Source organism: Pelophylax lessonae (genome assembly GCF_965119305.1).
Source record: "Pelophylax lessonae genome assembly, chromosome: 1".
NCBI lineage: Eukaryota > Metazoa > Chordata > Amphibia > Anura > Ranidae > Pelophylax > Pelophylax lessonae.
In genome coordinates, this window is record NC_138768.1 from 535,028,180 (window position 1) to 535,047,464 (window position 19,285).

Genomic DNA, 19,285 nt, shown 5'->3' on the forward strand with positions numbered 1-19,285 from the left:
AGGGTGGGGTCAAAACCCCACCCCCCCATACCCAGCACTATGTCCGGAGCCCCTAGTGGGCGAAAAATAGACAATTTTTTTTAATTTCATCTTTTTTTCCTTCTTTTTTTTTTTGGGGGGGGGCGGCGCCCCTTTGCCCCCTATCGACAGGCCGCCACTGCTGCAAAGGGTGGGCCAACTCAATGTTGAACCCTACAGACTAAGACTGGGATGCTATTAAAGTTCATCTGAGTGTAAAGGCAGGCCTCCCTATACTTTTGACAATATAATGTATGTGTATATATGGCAGAGGGAAATGACAGTAAAAGCACTTTATATTACAGTTGCTCATTAAAAGAAAATCCCACAAAAATTTCACTGATTGCATTCAAATTATCACGAGACTCATTTAGAAATGGAAAGTTTTCTTGGCCTTGTGCTTTCATGTCTAATTTAAATATTTGACTTGGTAAAGCTGTTTAATTTATTGAAAAATGTATGTATGAGATAAACGAGTTCTTTGGGGACCCAACTAGCATGAAAATGTAATCACACTTCTTTTTATTTGAAAAATGTTTCCATAATGTGAACATGTTTGCAATTTTAATTAACTAATTACAAATGAAATAAGTTAAATGTCAAAGCTACTAATTTGACTTTAACTGCCACTGACAAAAAAATAATTAGTGATTAACAGCAAACTAATGTGCGTACAGCTAGCAGTTCATAGTACATAAAAAGTATTCGGAAATGTAATAGATTGCGAGGTTATTAACAAACTTCAATGTAGTCCTGACATAGAGGATAACATATTTCTAGAAAAGTAAAGACAAGCTGTGGTGAGAAAGGCTGCTACAGATGATCACCCTTTCAAAATGTTAGCTGCCTGGCAGTAAAGCTATGACAGTAAAGCTATGACTTCACCTCATTTTAGGCCATCAATCTGGAGAGAAAACAGTCACAGTGAAGTCAGAACTCATGCCTGCTTTAGGTTAGAGCCTGATCGGAGCTCAAGACATTTGATCAGCATGACAACCAGGCAAATAGCATTTTTAGGAGTACCAATCTCCAGCTTCCTCTCAGCCGTGCATTCCTTTAAAGTAGAAGAAAACCCTAACTGGATCATATTTGTTAAATCACTTTGTGTCATACAAACTTGCCATTTGTTCATCAAATACTATTCTTTTTTCATTCTTTTTTTTGCATCTCAGTGCTATCGGCCTTTAGCCTTTTTTCAGCCACTCAGGGGCGTAACTACAGGGGTTTCAATTGCAACGGGGCCCCATGCTCCGGGGGGCCTGTGCGGCTCCCCTGTACACCTGGATAGGAGGGGCGGCAGGGGCAGTATGTAGAGAAATCACTGTCCTCCTTTTTCCTCCTGTAGCTGCAGGAGGAAAATGGAAGAGATTGGTTCCTCTGTATGCTGCCCCCACCACTCCTCCTATCCAGTTCACTTGTGTTCTGCTGTCTCTGGGCCTCTGTGTGCTCCCCTGGTGCCCCCCCACTGTGCCCCCCCTCCACTGTGCTGTCCCCCCCCACTGTGCTCCCTCTCCTGCAGTGAATGTGTCACAATAGAGAACCAGGAAGGGGTCAGTAAATTCCTTCCTTTTCTGAATGGACAGAGTCCTAGTCAGTGACATTGTAAAAAAATAAAATGAAATGAAAAAAAAATAATACAATTAAAATACCAAAAAATAAAAACTACTGACACCAGTGGGTGAACTTCCAGGACCGCAAAGGTCACACTTGCAACCGTGCCCTGACATTCCACCACCGTCGGGAAGCCCCAAGATGGCGGGAAGGGGGCCCACGGCAGAACTTGTAAAAAGGTCCCGCTGCGGGACCATAAGAAAGGACCAACGAGATTGAAGGGCCCCAGGATAAGTGGGAAGAGCCCCAGGCTTGAAGGGAAGGACCCCGGCCAGGGGTCCATGGGCCCTTCATGGTTTCTTGCACGTTATTTTCTTGCAACCTTTCTTGAAGGTTCTAGTTACTCCTCTGCAGCCACTTCATGTTTATATGCATGAACCCTAGCTTTGGCTGCACATCATTTTTCAGGACCAATTTCCTGATTAAAGGTAACAGTGTACAGCTTCACACTGTGTGTCGGCATGGCCACTTGCTGTCACTATCAGAAGTCCATGTGCTAGCATGATAACACAAGAGTACAGCGGAGAGTGCCTGAAAAAAGAACCTTCCTTCTAGGATCAATTTTTTTTTTTGTATTACATATACAGTAAAACCTTGGATTGCGAGTAATTTGGTCGGCGAGTGTTTTACATGAGGAGCAAATTTTTTTTATAAATTTTAAATTGATAAACAAGCGAGGTCTTGCAATACGAATAGCGTCACATCATAACGGAGTATAAAAGAGAAGACAAGTCCCATTTTAGTCAATTAGAGCTGTCTTATTTAGCACTACTGAAGTCACTCCGATTTTAGAAAAGTTTCCTGTATGACTTTAACCACTTCTGGACCGAGAGATTTTCCCCCTTAATGAGCAGGCCATTTTTGCGATTCGACACTGCGTTATTTTAACGGACAATTGCGCAATCATGCAAAGCTGTACCTAAATAAAATTGATGTCTTTTTTCCTCCCGCAAATAGAGCTTTCTTTTGGTTGTATTTGATCACCTGTGCAAGTTTTATTTTTTGCGCTAAAAACAAAAAAAGAATGACAATTCTGAAAAAAAAAAAAACAATATTTTTTACTTTCTGCTATATAACGTTCTCCCCAAAAAAGTAAGTAAAAATCAAATTTTTTCATCATTTTAGGTCAATTTGTATTCTGCTACATATTTTTGGTAAACAAAATCCCAATAAGCGTATCTTGATTGGTTTGCGCAAAAGTTATCGCGTCTACAAACTAGGGGAAAGACTTATGTCATATTTATTTATTTAATTATATTTACTAGTAATGGCGGCGATCAGCGATTTTTGCGGGACTGTGACTTTGCGGAGGACAGATCGGACCCCTAACTGACATTTGACACTTTTTGGGGGGACCAGTGACATTATTACAGTAATCAGTGCTACAAATATGCACTGTTACTGTAATAATGACACTGGCAGGGAAGTAGTTAACCCAGGGGCGACCAAAGGGTTAAGTATGAGCCTAGGGGGTGTTTTCTAACTGTGGGGGGCGGGGATGGGTTAATGGAATCAATACAAAGACCTGTGTTCCTAAATAGGAGGATCACAGGAGCTCTGCATTTATACCAGAGAGAACAACGGTCTGTTGTCTTTACAACAGCAGACCGCTGTTCTCTCTTCACGGGGAGTGATCGCGGATGCCCGGTGGTAATCGCAGCAGCCCGCCCCGTTGATTGGCTTCCCCACTGGCGAGTGGGCATGCGCGCATTCACACGCCCCCAGTATCGCTTCCGCAGACCCCCGTACAGGTACGGCGATTCGCGGGAACCTGCCAACCAGCTGCCGTATAACTGCGGCGACTGGTCGGCAAGTGGTTGAGGCGACTTCTATCCAACTTGTGCCTATATACTTTGAGGAGGGGTTGTGAAAAAAAAAAAAAACACTCATATTCAAAAAAGCTCAAAGAAGCTCAAAAAAGCGCAACAAAAACGTGCACAAGAGCACAAAAAAGCATGAGCTTCTTCAAGCTGAAATGAAAGCTCAAATGCCTGTAAAAGCAGCTTTTTTTTTTTTTTTTTTTGAGCTGCAGTGTGCATGAGCCCTAAGTTGGATCCTCCTCTTAATTAGTGTAATTTGGATCTGACATTACAGGAAGATTACCCAGGCACTCCCTGAAGTTGCCTTGACATCACATTGCTATAATCTTTTTATATGGACTATAGACTGAAGGACTTATGAATAAATAGAATAAATTATCTGAGTTTCCATTATTTTTGATGGAAACATTTGCTTTTATATACTAGTGCTTTGGATTACAAGCACGTTTCCGGAACAAATTATGCTTGCAATCCAAGGTTTTACCGTACTGTATATAATGTTGAAAACACTTGAAATTACATTAAGGCCCCTTTCACACACGGTAGTCCCTCGGCGGACTCCGTTTTTCTCAGCGTGGGATCGATCCGCCGATCCCCCGCTGAGCAGGCGGATGGCAGCTCTGTCTTCGCGATCCGTGCGGAAACAAAGCTGTCAGGTCCCCATTTTTCTCTATGGGGGAATTGGATGAGACCGTCTGTCCATTCTCATCCGATCCAATCCGCCAGACGGATGGAAAATAGGGTTTCCATCTGTCCGGATTTGATGGATCGGATGTCAGCGGACATGTCTCCGCTGACATCCAAAGCCACATAGAGATGCATGGGGCATCCGTTTAGATCCGCCTGAAAAACGGACAGGCGGATCTGAATGGTTCGCTTGTGTGCAAAGGGGCCTAACATGTCATAGCTTATACACTATGATTGATTTTCATGATTATGTTTTGATCCACTGTAATGCCCCGTACACACTATCAGATTATCTGCAGACTTTTGTCTTCAGATTTACCTTTTCTATGTAGTGCAAGGGCCTGTCAGATTGCATACAAATTGAAAGTGTTTAGGTTTGACCTCATATTATATGGTTTTGGTAAGTCTGCAGACAAAAGTCTTCAGATAATCTGCACGTGAGTATGGGGCATAAGGCTCCGTTCACATGTAGGCGTTTTGGGGTGTTTTTGGGGAGTTTTTCTGCTCTAGGATCAGCTCTCAAAACGCCCAACAAGACAAATCCTATTCATTTCAATGGCCCCTGTTCACATCTGAGCATTTTGACGCTGTGAGCAAAACGCCCAACGCTCAAAAAAGAACATGAGCTTCTTTTTGGGCAGATTACAGGCATTTTCCATTGGTCTCTATTCAATCTAAAAACGCCTGTAAAAACGCCTGTAAATCGCGGTAAAAATCGCGGTAAAAAACGCTACGCTCAGGTGTGAATGTAGCCTAAAAAGTTTGGTGAATGGTATCAGAAAACAAACAAAATATAAGATACAAACAAATTACCTTTTATTTTCTTTCAAAATAATCACAATCCTTCACAACACACTTTTGGCAACGTTCATAAAGCTTTTTTTATTGCTGTTTGTGCCCCTGGTAAGGATATTCACCCTCTCTATTTGTCCTGTTTACCATTATCATTGAAAGTGAAAGTAAAAGAAAATCACAATTTTTGGGTTGTTCCCAGGAAAGTAATGGGGGGGGGGGGGGGAATCTGGTGACCTGGGGGTCCCTAAAGAATTCCCTTAATTTTTCAGGGATTTTATCTCACTTCAGGTTTGGGTATGGGACAGGAAGTGAGGAAAATCTTCACATTGGGACACAGATGGTGAAATTAAAAAAAGAAAAACTGTCAAGGGGTTATAACCCTCCCTTGCTCCATCCAAAATGAAAAAAAAAAAAAGTTTTGCCCATACTTCTATTAAAACACACCTACTTATATTATTGTTGGAGATAAGATTGCAGAGTGCACAGAACACCACTGGATTTCTGGCAGCATCAGCAAGTATTTTGTGCATTTGTTGAACTAATATAGCTAAACACAATGATATATTTACCTGACCAAAGAGAGTAAATAGGTGAAGCTGCTCATGTTTACATACATTTTAAGGATTTACATGTTTTGAAAAGCACCTTTAAAGACAAAGCTTATTAGGCTCATTTTTCTAAGATATCTTTTTTAATATTTCATTTACACCTGGTTCTCTAGAAGGGGATTAAAAAGTAATTTCTTATTGTAAACATGTCCAACTAAATGACGAATCTAAGCCAGGGCAGGAAGCTAATCAACTTTTCAAATATTAGATTAATCACCTATTCTGTTCCTGTACGCCTGAATGGAGCTGAAATTTGAATTGTGCCTTGATGCAACAACGCAAAGCTGTTTCTCAGTTACGTTTCATAGATGGAGCGTATTTGCACCTGTTTATTAGTTTTCTTTAAATGTTATTCAGTCAGTGTCACCCCTACTACTTGAGTACCGTACCGCAGCCATAATTTACCCATACTTGCCCTTTCCCTCTATCATTATAAATATTACACAATGCATGTATTCTTTAAAGCTAAACTCCAGGTACAAACAATAAAATTTAAATATATTTCTCAATAACAGAAGATATAAATCCACTTTGTGAGCAACAAATGCTTTTGAAAGTCCAGATATTACCTTTTAAAAGTAGCAGTGACATCATCACTGAGCTGTACAGAGAGAAGAGCTGTAGGAAGGACCCAGCAGACCCCACCTACTACATGCTATTTGCAGAAAACTACAGAAGGGGGCGGAGACAAGACCAGTCACCTTGCGCAAGAGAGGATAGCAGCACTGATTGGTCTTTATTACAGGAAGCTCCTGCACAGAGGCAAAATATATTCCAAAATTACTGCTCAGATCTGTACACTAAACACACCAAGATGTCTCTTGTAAGTACACAAAATTTGCATGAATTTGCTGAAGTTCAGCTTTAAAATATTAATAATGGTATCATTAAGGATTTCAAATATTTCTTGAGTTGAAATTGTATATCTTGTGTAAAAAAAAAAAATACTTGAGAGTTTATTTATAGCCACTTTGGCATGCTTTAATTAGTCAGTATGTGTTCAAACGTAGAGGCTCAGCAGTTTCAACATTCTGCTGAGAGTGTATCGTTAAGTCGCTCATAATGAAATTAGGAATAGTATGCATGACAAACTTCTGAATAAGTATATGGCATGGATGCTACTTAAGCTGTCTAACTGTATGCTGTGGATGCCTTAATAACACCCATGCAGTAACACAATGCCATAGTGCCCATCGTTTTACACTAAAAGGAATGCTTTTAAGACATTCCCAAAAATGCAGATGGCTTAGTTAATTTATATTTTAACTACTTCAATACCGGGGCACTTTTCCCCCTTCCCGTCCAGACCAATTTATAGCTTTTAGCGCTGTTGCATTTTGAATGATAATTGCGCGGTCATGCAACAGTGTACCTAAACCAAATTTATGTCATTTTTTTCCCACAAATAGAGCTTTCTTTTGGTGGTATTTAATCACCGCAAGGTTTTTTCTTTTTTGCTAAACACATAAAATAAGACCGAAAAGTTTGAAAAAAAAACAAAAAGTTTTTTTGTTTATGTTATAAAATTTTGTAAATAGATACGTTTTTTCCTGCACTGATGAGCACTGATGAGCACTGATGAAGCCGCACTGACAGACGCTGATGAGGAGGCACTGATGGGGTGGCATTGATGGGGTGGCACTGATGGGGTGGCACTAATATGTGGCACTGATAGGCAGCACTGATTTGCAGCACTGATGGGCACTGATAGGTGGCACTGATAGGTAGCACTGATATGCAGCACTGATGAGCACTGATAGGCAGCATTGATGGGCACTAATAGGCAGCACTGATGGTCATTGATAGGCATCACTGATCGTCACTGATGGGCGTCACTGATGGGCACTGATAGGCGGCACTGGTGGGCAATAATGGGCACTGGTGGGTGGCACTGATAGATGCCAATGATGGGCACTGGTGGGCAGCACTGATGGGGGGGCACTGGCGGGCAGCACTGATGGGGAGGGCACTGGAAGGCTCCCTGGAAAGCTGATCAACGGCACTTCCTATTTACTATGTGACCAGCTGTGATTGGACACAGCTGGTCACATGGTAAAGAGCCTACGTCAGTTGACTCTTTACCAAAATCGGAGATGCGGTGTGTCAGAGTGACACACCGCAGCACCGACCACCGCTCTTCGCGCCCCCAGGGGGCACGCAGAGCGCATTATCCTGCCTCCGTCGTATGGCGGCGTGTCAGGATAATACAACCACCTTCCCGACCCTCAATTCCCTATAGGGCAGGCGGGAAGGGGTTAAATGAATGATCTGTTAGTCAAGAAAAAAATCTTCATAGTTATTACTTTGTAAAATACTTTTCATTTAAAGTATTATTATATACTTTATTATCTATCAATAGTTATATGGCACTCTAACTCTGTACCAAAGAAGGCAATAAATGGATTTTTTAATACAGACTTACCTGTAAAATCCATTTCTTGAAGTACATCACGGGACACAGAGCCATAAATCATAGCATATGGGTTATATAGCCACCTATAGTTGAAGGACACTGGCAACCAATCAGAAAATGCCCCCCTATATAACCCCTCCCACACAGGAAGTACCTCAGTTGTGTAGCAAGCAATAAAGACCCCATAGAAGAGGGGAGGAACCTCTGTGTCCCGTGATGTACTTATAGAAATCAATTTTACAGGTAAGTCTGTATTAAAAAAATCTATTTTTCTTTTCGTACATCACGGGACACAGAGCCATAAATCATAACATATGGGATGTCCCAAAGCAATGCATCTGAGGGGAGGGGGACACCAAAAAAAATACCGCCATCCGACCACAAAAGGATGAATGCAGAACACTGCAGCCAAATGCAGATTCCTCCTGGGTCCCAACATTCACTCGATAGAAACGAGTGAACGTATGCACCGACGACCAGGTTGCGGCCTTGAAAACCTGAGCTATAGAGGCTTGATGGCGACGTGCCCAAGAGGCACCTACTCCTCTGGTAGAATGTGCCTTTACAGGAAAAGGTGGAACCTTCCCTTCTAAACCATATACGCCTGAGTAATAACCTGGCGAATGCAATGAGAAATTGTATGAGTTGGGAAACTCCGCGCCTCGGGCCTAATTGGATATATGGTTAAGACTGCTGCCTCCCTATAATATAGTCCGAAGACTATATGGCGTATGGAAAAGGAAGAGGTAGGGGGTGGCGCTGTCTGGTGATCCAAAAAAGGGGGGTTTGTTACTAGTGCTATCACTAGTCACGTGTAACAGGTATAAACCCAATATGTATATTAACAATGAGGTAGCTATTGTGTCAAAGTGCCAAGTGTATATAATTCACCCTAAAGGTGCCAAATGCTGTATGTATAGAAAATGGATGTAAATGACACTTGGATACCAGGTGAAATATTGCACAAGTGTGATATAATCAATAAATAATCATAAACAATTATAAGTGCAACCGTGCATAGGTGATATATCTATATAAAGTGACAAGTGCTAAAGTGAATACTGACAATGATAATACAGTATAAGTGTATGAAACTTAATACAACATAATGTATATAGATCTATGTGCAATCATGCTTAGAAAGTAACTCAAATCGTCCCCAATGATTAAAGTGACCTGTGCAAAATAAGTACGCAGTGATAAAGAAGCACTACAAGTAGCGTGACTGGTAAATAGGGGGAAAATAATTTAAATGGTGATAATAAAGTGACATGTGCTAAAGACACCCAACATGAGTATCCAATGTCCAGAAAATAGATGAGTCTCTATTTAGTGAAGCAGTGATGGGTGCTCATATTCTGGGAAGCTGTAACAGATTTCTTTGTGTGTCCTGTACACACCAATGGATGACCCCGTGGTGGGTAGTGAGGTGAACCGTGACCCCTATAGTAGGTAACACACTCACCAGAAATACCCACCCCACACAGGGGTATAAGGTGGGTATATAAGATGGATAAATCCTCCCTCCTACTCCAGGTCCTGGGGGGGACAGCTGGGAAGGTCCCTGGTGGTCCAAGGGTTAAAGGATATCGACTTTATTATCACCATTTAAATTATTTTCCCCCTATTTACCAGTCACGCTACTTGTAGTGCTTCTTTATCACTGCGTACTTATTTTGCACAGGTCACTTTAATCATTGGGGACGATTTGAGTTACTTTCTAAGCATGATTGCACATAGATCTATATACATTATGTTGTATTAAGTTTCATACACTTATACTGTATTATCATTGTCAGTATTCACTTTAGCACTTGTCACTTTATATAGATATATCACCTATGCACGGTTGCACTTATAATTGTTTATGATTATTTATTGATTATATCACACTTGTGCAATATTTCACCTGGTATCCAAGTGTCATTTACATCCATTTTCTATACATACAGCATTTGGCACCTTTAGGGTGAATTATATACACTTGGCACTTTGACACAATAGCTACCTCATTGTTAATATACATATTGGGTTTATACCTGTTACACGTGACTAGTGATAGCACTAGTAACAAACCCCCCTTTTTTGGATCACCAGACAGCGCCACCCCCTACCTCTTCCTTTTCAATGAGAAATTGTAGACTTAGATGCTGCCAAACCCTTCCTGGGCCCTTCTGGCAGCACAAACAAGCTCTCAGTCTTATGAATCTGATCTGATTTCTCTAAGTAAAACTTAAGTGCACACATTACATCAACAGAATGCTATAACTTTTACTCCTCTGAGTGAGGATCTGGAAAAAAGAAAGGTAGTATAGTGTCCTGATTTAAATGAAAGGCGGACACCACCTTGGGCAAAAAACCTGGGTGTGGATGTAGAATCACCCTATCTTGATGGAAAATCAAGAATGGTTCTTTACAAGAAAGAGCTGCTGCTGGTTCAGATACCCTTCTAGCCGAAGTTATCGCAATCAAAAAGACCAGTTTTCTGGTCAAAAGAACCAGGGGAACCTACCCCAGAGGTTCAAAAGGCTATTGTTGTAACACTGCCAACACCAAATTTAAGTCCCAAGGACACAATCGTGGCTTCACAGGCTGAAGCAAACGTAACATTCCCCGGACGAACGTCTGAACCAACAAATGGGAAGCGATCGGTTCTTGGAAGAAAACTGATAAGGCTGAAATTTGCCCCTTTAATAGTGCTCAAGGCTAATTTCCTATACACCCCTGCTTGAAGGAAAGCTAGAATTCTCCTGATCATATATGTGTGGGGATGCCATTTCCTGGTGTTTATCAGTGTATGCACTGCAGGGCCAGATACACTCCACTCCTTCAAGATTAAGGCTTCATTCGCCAAGCCATCAAATTTAGAGACTGTACAGCAGGATGGAATATCGGACCTTGAGAGAGTAGGCCTGGATGCAGTGGAAGAGCCCAAGGCCTCGTCACTGCCAACATTTGGATTTGTGCATCCCAAATCTCCCTCGGCCATGCCAGCCGTGGCCATGCCAGGGCTACCAAAATTACTGGTTCCCCTCTAACTGTATCCTGCGCAACAGATGCGGTATCAGCTGCACCAGAGGAAAGGCATAAATCAGGAAATACTCCTCCCATGGAGTCACCAAATCATCCACTCTGACTGGCTCCCTGGTCCTGGACACAAATCTCTACAACTTGTTGTTAAACCTGGATGTAAACAGATCTATGTATGGGACCCCCCAGCATAGGTATATTGATTGAAAAATCTCAGGATGTAAGGACCATTCCCCCGGAAACATCTGTTGACGGCTCAAAAAATTCTGCCTGCCAGTTCTCTATCCTAAGAATAAAAACTGCTGTCAGGCATGGCATAAACTTCTCTGCCCAGGATAGGATGATATCCACCTCTTTATGGGCTTTTTTAACTTTGTGCCTCCTTGATGGTTGCTAAAAGCCACAGCAGTGTCATTGTCGGATTGCACCCTGACAAGGTGACCCCAAATTCTGGGCATCCAGTATTTCAAGCCTGACTGACTGCTCGGATTTCCAGAATGTTCATGGGGAGCTGTCTCTCTACCCAAGGCCATTTCCTCTAGACAGTGGCTTCCACCACTTTCCAGGTCCCCTTCAACCACCAATTCAGACTATGACGTACTCTTGGTACTAGAGACATGGACCAGTCCAGAGACTGAACCCTTCTTGTCCATGTAGACAGAATGTTGTTCTGTAAGGGTCTGGCATGGAATTGAGCATAGGGAATTCCCTAGTAACATCATGCAAAGACGTATAGAAGTAAATCTCAGCATTACTATGGACAGAACCAGATCCTTCAGGTCTGTGACCCTTCTTGTTGGCAAGAATATCTTTGCCTGTACTGTGTCCACAAGAAGACCCAGATATTCCAGATGCTGGACTGGCTGTAATGCTGACTTTGCTAAGTTCAGAATCCAACCCAGACGTTCTAGGAACTGTACTGTCCGGAGGACATTTTGGCTTAAAGCCGAAGCCGAACGATCTAATAGTAATATATTGTCCATATATCCTATTACAGATATTGCTCGGGACCCTAGAACAGCCAATACTGGATCTAGGATCTTTGTTAACACTCTTGGAGCTGTGGCTAACTCGAAGGGCAGGGCCACAAACTGAAAGTGACGGTTTTCTATTGCAAAGCGTAGAAACCTTTGCTGAGCCTGTAATATAGGCACATGAAGATATTCTTCCTTGATGTCTATGGATGCTAGAAATTCCTCTCCCTGCAGGGAGGCTATGATCGAATGAATTGACTCCATACGAAAAGTACGAACGTTTAGAAACTGGTTTCAGAGTTTTGAGATCCAGAATAGGTCTTACATCCCTGCTTAGTTTGGGGATTATGAACAGGTTTGAGTAAAAACCCCTGAACATTTCATTCTCCGGAACCTTTATTATCACTCTTTGAGCCATCAGCTGGTCCAATGCCAGAAAGAGAGACCGTTTTAGGGGATCTGTCGGTATACTTGACCTATAAACCGAGGATATGGGAACACCTGAAATTCCAGTTTGTACCTTTCCAAAATGGTAGACTAACTCAGTTGTCGTGGATGGATTCCACCCAAACCTTTGAGAACTGCAGCATCCTTCCCCCCACCCAAGTGAGTGAGTGCGCCCCTTCACAGAGTAGGCTTAAAGGAAGACTTGGCTGATCTCTGGGCCCAGGGTTTTTACTGAACCTGCCCTGAAGGCTTGGTTCTGGACCCAGATGGTTGTGGCTGTCGCCCCTGTCTGGAATTGGAAGCACTGGTAGTATGAGTGCTGGGGATCTTAAAAGAAGGACGCTTGCTCTTCCTTTTCACAGATAGCAATGTACTCTTCCCCCCCGAGATCTTTTGGATATACTTATCCATGTCATCACCAAAAAGGTGTTCTCCCTGAAAAGGGAAACCAGCCAGTAACTTTTTCATGTTAATTAACATAAAGTGCGAGGTAGATCTGACAGATCTTCCACACTCTCCTCGAAAAGGAACTGTCTTGAACACCTGTTTCATACGGTCTTTTTAAAGGCTGGCAAACTCCTAAGGCCGCTACTGCTGGCTGTATCGCAGATCCTGCAACCGCAAAGGAGGCTTTCAATAAAGATTCCAACTTCTTATCTGCTGGATTTTTACCCATCCACAGTGGGTATATACCATTTCTTAGTAAACTCTTTCCTCCATAGGATACAATGGTAAAAAACCATTTAGGAGGAACAAAAAATCCTATCAGGATGGTCCCAATCATTATACATTTCTTGCTCCAGGAGCAGATGTATGGGAAACGTCTGAGGACTATGAGGAGGGCGCAATGAGCCTAGAGAGGAAAAGGAGACTTCAGCTGTCTCTAAGGGAGGAAATTTGTGTCCAGACCGAACCATTTCAGTAAGAGACTGAACAACAATCTCTAGGTTTGAGAGGCTGACAGAGACTCCCAGAAATGGAAACCTCAGCTTGACCTACTATAGACTCATCACCAGTTACTTCTTCCACATCCTCTGCCCAATCCTGAACTGAATTCAGGGGGTGGCTCAGGTGAGGGGGATCTATCACGTTTCTTCCCTCTTAGTGATGCTGCAATCATGCTAGCAATCTTACCTTCAAGGCTGGCTAATGCCGATGCCAAATTGTCCTTAGTGACGTAGGCTGCGGCAGAAGCACCTGGGGTAGCTGCTATGACTGACAACCATAAAGGAAGCATGGCTAGGACCTTCAAGGTCTGACGGTGGCATCACAGTGCCCCTTCCAAGTTCCAACTGTGCCCCCCCAGCCCTCTTTGGGGCAGACATTGCTTTATAGCAAGGCAAACTTGAGGTACTAATTTCAGTGTACCCAAGACTTGTGCCAAGCTTATACAGCTTATCACACAAAGCGCTGATTATCCCAAGACCTGTTTGTGCTAGTAAACATACACCCACAGTGACTCACGCAACCCAGCTGCTGCTGCTCTGTGTCCCCTTCAGCCTCAGCAGAGGCACGCACATTAGAAACAGTTCCTTCTAAATTGCGTCCCTTTATGCTGTACTGCGCATGCGTGGCGTGCTATGTGGCGTCCATGTGCATGCCAATTGCATTCATACATGCCTTCCATGTGGCGTACGCCTGTACTTAAAGACCAAGATTTTCACACGCGCGTGTGAATAGGCCTTTGCCGCAGATGTGCTATCAAAGGAGGAGACGAACATGCGGGCCCTTATGCGCCAAAGCCAAAAACAGCAACCACATAGGATGAGAGCAGCTTAGGCTGAATTTTGTTTGTCCCAGCTGATACCTTTCAGGTGATCAGTCCAGGGCAAGAAAACAGTGTGATAACAATAGGCAAAAAAATAATGTTTAAACAAACTTTGCATCATCGCACAACAGCACAAGCTCATATAATCACAACTGATATAAATGGCACATTTAATTCCTAAGGAAAAACCAGAGCTTTCAACAAGATGTATTTTGCATAGCTTAACATCCATTGGTTTGTTACAGCTGATACCTCTCAAGTAATCAGCACAGGGTGAAAATAGAGTGTCAGAAAAACAAGCACAGAAACAATGCTTAACAAGATGTATTTTTCCTAGTCTTGACATCCATAATCTCATGCAGAGACTCACATGACACTCGGTTTCTGTTATCTTTTTAAAGGGAACAGTGCATAAAATATTTACAATTTGCAATTATGCCAGCAACTTTTACTGTCAAGGTTTGCTGTATGTGTAAATATTTTAAATTTGACTCACCAGTTCTGCCGCAGGATTCTGTTTTGAAACAGGAATCCAATCTTCACCTATCACGACGAGCTTTGTCTTGGCGACCTTCAAGGACTGGGTCCCCTTGTTTTAGAGTGGCCACGGCCTTGGACCTGTAGAGCACCCTGCACGGAGCGCCTTTGGGGTTTGGTATTCCAAAGGTCCAGATCCCACGGTCTAGCGCCTAAAAAGGATAGCATTACAGGCAAAACCTCATATCTGCTTCCCGAGGCTCAGGTACCATCTTTTTAGTCCATTGACTCTTTTAGATGGATCTGTTAGCTAACCCCTTAGATTCAGAGATCTTTGATCGGGGTATGTAGCATATCTTCTTTCTTCTGTGAAGAGAAATGTGGAGAGACTCTTTACAGTGACACTGGCGAGAAAACGGAGGTTATATAGGGGGCATCCTTTCCGATTGGTTGTCAGTGTCCTTAACCTAAAAGTGGCTATACAACCCATATGTTATAATTTATGGCTCTGTGTCCCGTGATGTAAGAAAAGAAATATGGTGGTTTGTTTGATCACTTTAGACCTTAGCTGCTGATAATCTCTGTGTATGAGGCACAGGGAAGCTATAATGGTTTGAGTCCATTTTTTTTTTTATTAAGTGTTTATGAATATTTAAAGTTAGGCCCCTTTCACACGGGTTTTCCGCTCAAGTCCGCCTGTCAGTTTTTTCAGGTGGACCTGATCGAATGCTCCATGCACCCCTATGGGGCAGTGGATGTCAGCGCTGACATATATAGGTGTGATAGTAGCAGAAATATATGCTTGCGCTAATGAAATCATTTACACTAATATATTTCTGCTTCTATCACACCTATATATGGCTAGGTGTGTATATACATATAAGTATGTGTGTATATACACCACTATACACAAGTTCAGATGTTTTGCCTGCCTCAAAAGAACCCAAAAAAATGCCCAAAAAAACGCTAGCGTCAAAAAAAAACAAACGCCCAGGTGTGTTGTTGCAGGCATTTTTGGGGATTTTTGGAGGCAGGCAAAACATCTGAACTTGTGCACAGTACCACTATACACAAGTTCAGATGTTATTTCTGACTCCAAAGAACCCAAGAAAATGCCTGCTATTAAACCGGCAAGGTGCTGTGAAAAGCGAGAAGCCATACTCCAGATCTATAATTGCACTAATACAAATGATCTTTTTTTTATGGTTCTGGACATTAAAAATTTAAAATTTCTCAATCAAGCTAACAATTTTTTTTTTTTAGGACCTACAAAGTAAAGGCATAATGTGCTAGTATGCATCGCATACTGCACTTTATGTGAAACTTACCTGAAAATGAAGCCCTCCAGTGATGTGATGTTGTCGCTGCAGTTTGTATGGCTAAATTCACATCGCACAGACTTTGCATGTGACCTGCACAGCAATGTGGTGTGAATCACATGCGATGTCTGTCAGCGCACAAATGTGAACCCTATGTCTTTTTGCTGCTCCATTCCTCTGTTATCAGCATGATAACTTCTGACAAGCTCTCCAACACAGGAGATAAAAGCAGCTGGAAATTTGTGTTGGGGAAGGAACTTCGAGATAGATAAGCAGAGAGCTGGTCTATTCACAGTACAGGTCTGCAAGTTTCTTTGTTCCTCTGCATATGTGAAGGGGGGGGGGGTGTGCCTTTCCTCCAATCAGCTCACACACAGTGTATGCCAAGACTCCACACCCACTGCTGAAACAGGAAAAAAAATTTTTAACACGATGTCCACTTTCTAAAGAATATAGAAAGCTGAAGACAGCAGATATACAAGTAAAACTTATGTAGGGAGATTTGTCTTATCTCTGTGTATCATCTGAGGCTGTTCATTTCACTGGATATATGTGAGGGTTTGCATCCACTGTAACTAAATCTGAGTGATTAAATTGCCCTTTTTTGTTCATGTTGAGGTCCTACAATGGCATGCCATTACATATAAAGGTACTCTACAAAAAGGATTGTTACTGGACTGGCTTTACTTGAGGATCTGGTCTTTGTAGAAAAGGAAATGATCAGTGCGCACTCTGTGTAATAATAAATGCCTTCAATGGCCAGAAACACTCATTTACTCCCACTAAGAAAGACCTACCTGGTTACATACTATATTCTCCCAATCATCCCAATCATCACAAGGTCTCAGGGTCTGATTTCTGAATAGCCAGCATAGTAGACCATGGCCTAAGGCAGCAGGGTTATGGCACTCATCTGCCACCCACACATCATGTTGCGTGAGAGTGTCAGGAGCACATTCCCTTGTATAGTAAAATATTTTAAAGTGTTATCCTGCCTCATGTTTGCTGTCAGGGCAGTTTGTGCATTATTTGCATTTATAGATTAATACATTTTTCAATACATATGCATCAGAGGCGTAACTAGAACCTTCAGGGCCCCGATGCAAGAAACCATGAAGGGCCCCCCAGACCCCTGGCCGGGGCCCTTCCCTTCAAGCCCAGGGCTCTTCCCACTAATCCTGGGGCTCTTTAATCTCATTGCATGGCCTTTTATTATAGTCCCGCATCAGGATCCTTTCACAAGTTCTGCAGTGGGCCCCCTTCCTGCAATCTTGGGGCCTCCCCACAGTGGTGAAATGCCAGGGCCCGGTCGCAAGTGTGACCTTTGAGATCCTAGAAGTTCACCCACTGGTTTTCTACCGGGCCCCCTGGAGCATGGGGCCCGGTAGCGATTGCAACCCCTGCAACCCCTGTAGTTACGCCCCTGATATGCATATATCAGGTACCTTATTCACCTTGAGTTGTTAATAGGGGCACAACCCTTGAATACCTCAAACAGACTCAAAGTAATGTCCCAGAAGCAATGAACCAATGACCAACTAAAAATCTAGGAGGCAAGGGGGCAGTCACTAAGCCCAAAAGAGAGAGGAGTGTCCTACTTGTTCATATTCCATAGTATGTCAATATCAGCACAGACAAAATAGAACCACCATCCACATAAGGGGAGCTTGGAAAAATGAAAAAAAAAAAGAAAAAAAAAAAGCGAAAAGTCTCCCAAAAGTTGGTAATGGGTAGCAGAGAGGTGTTAATGAGGATAAAGTAGTAAGGAAAATCCAAGAGTCAGGTATGGGAATGAAGTAGAACAAAAAAAAAAAGAAAAGAAAATCAAGGATGCAGAAAAAAAGGGGGGGGGGGTTATAGGGGAGCTGAAGGAATGGGGCCCTTCTCTTCCAGTTGTAGGTTTGAAATGTAAACAAGAACAAGAAAACGATCACTCTCAGTCTCTCTATCCTTAAAGGAGTTGTAGAGACACAAGGTTTTTTTATATTAATACAAATATAAATAAAAAGCCTTCTTTGTGTAGCAGTCTCCCTAGCACCCCATAATACTTACTTGAGCCCCGTTTCTGTCCAGCGATGTCCACGAATCCCTTGGCTGTCAGGGACTCTCCCTCCTGATTGGCTGAAACACAGCCATGGCGCCATTGGCTTCTGCAGCTGTCAGTTAGTCAATCAGGAGAAAGAGGGGGTGGGGCTGAACAACAGCTCCATGTTTGAATGGGCACACAGAGCTGCAGTTGTGCTTGGGTGCCCCCATAGCAAGCTGTTTGCTGTGGGGGCATTTAACAGGAGGGAGGGGCCAAGAGCAGCAACGAGGGACCCAGAAGAGAAGGATCTCGGCTGCTCTGTGCAAAACCAACTGCACAGAAGAGGTAAGTATTGTTATTTAAAAAAAAATACACTTTACAATCACTTTAAAGTGTTACTAAACCCACAACAGTAAAATCAGTCTGTATATGCAGCAAAGCATGCTTATTATATTCCCTGTAGGATTAATCCTCTGCATTGTGTAAAAAAGGCTGTTTGATCCTGTCTCCTCTGATCCTACCCTTCTTCCACTGTCCCCAATCCATCTCTGGATAAGACAGAGTTAGTGGAGTCAGTCTGCACATGCTCAGTTTGGTGTATATTGCTAGAGAGTTATTTATTTTTTTTCTTGGGAGGGTGCATGTGATCAGCACAGGGCCGATCGGCACTGTTCAGACAGAGGGACAGGGGTCCTGCATCCTTTTAGGACAGCCAGAGCAGAATGAAAACTCCCCCTACAAGCTTTAACCAAACACTGATAGAAGTCACAAGACTGATCTAACTGCTAATGAGAAAAAGTATTTAGCAGTTTATATTTACGAAAACGATTGCATTTCCATGTATTGTGTACTGTGGGAGACCAGATATAGTGAATGCAGAGTCCTGGGTCTAGTAACACTTTAATCTTAGCGTATCTATGTGTAGCTCTGACCTCCAATCTTATAAATGTGATATTAAGGTCAGTCATTTTACTGCGATGGGGAAGACACACAACAGTTAATCTAGAGGGCTGGAGGTATAAATCTAGCCCTGAAAGACTTGTTATGTGGAAATCTATCAGTGATTGGCTGCTCTTTGCCATATAACTGGTGCCTGGCAGTTGATTAAAACTCTTTTACCCTCTAATGTGAATTTTTATTTTGTTTCTTTTTTAAAGACTGAATTTGACTATTTTGTGTGATCATGTATGACATTTTGGTTGAAGTGCTTCTGTATTTTTCTTTAAATCACAGATAAAGAGTCAGTCCCGTATAAGCCTAAATCAGAGCACCAAGAGGAAGGTATGTGAAGC

General features: G+C 42.5%; 1 protein-coding gene across 2 annotated transcripts in view; it reads left to right on the top strand.

Annotated features, from left to right (window-relative positions):
* Positions 1 to 19,285, top strand: part of RASGEF1B (RasGEF domain family member 1B) — a 627,091-nt gene that overhangs the window by 111,555 nt on the left and 496,251 nt on the right. For both annotated transcript variants that reach the window (XM_082252850.1, XM_082252851.1), the window contains exon 2: positions 19,227 to 19,274. In XM_082252850.1, coding sequence (XP_082108976.1) covers positions 19,227 to 19,274 — 48 coding nt within the window. The remainder of the gene's footprint in view (positions 1 to 19,226; positions 19,275 to 19,285) is intronic.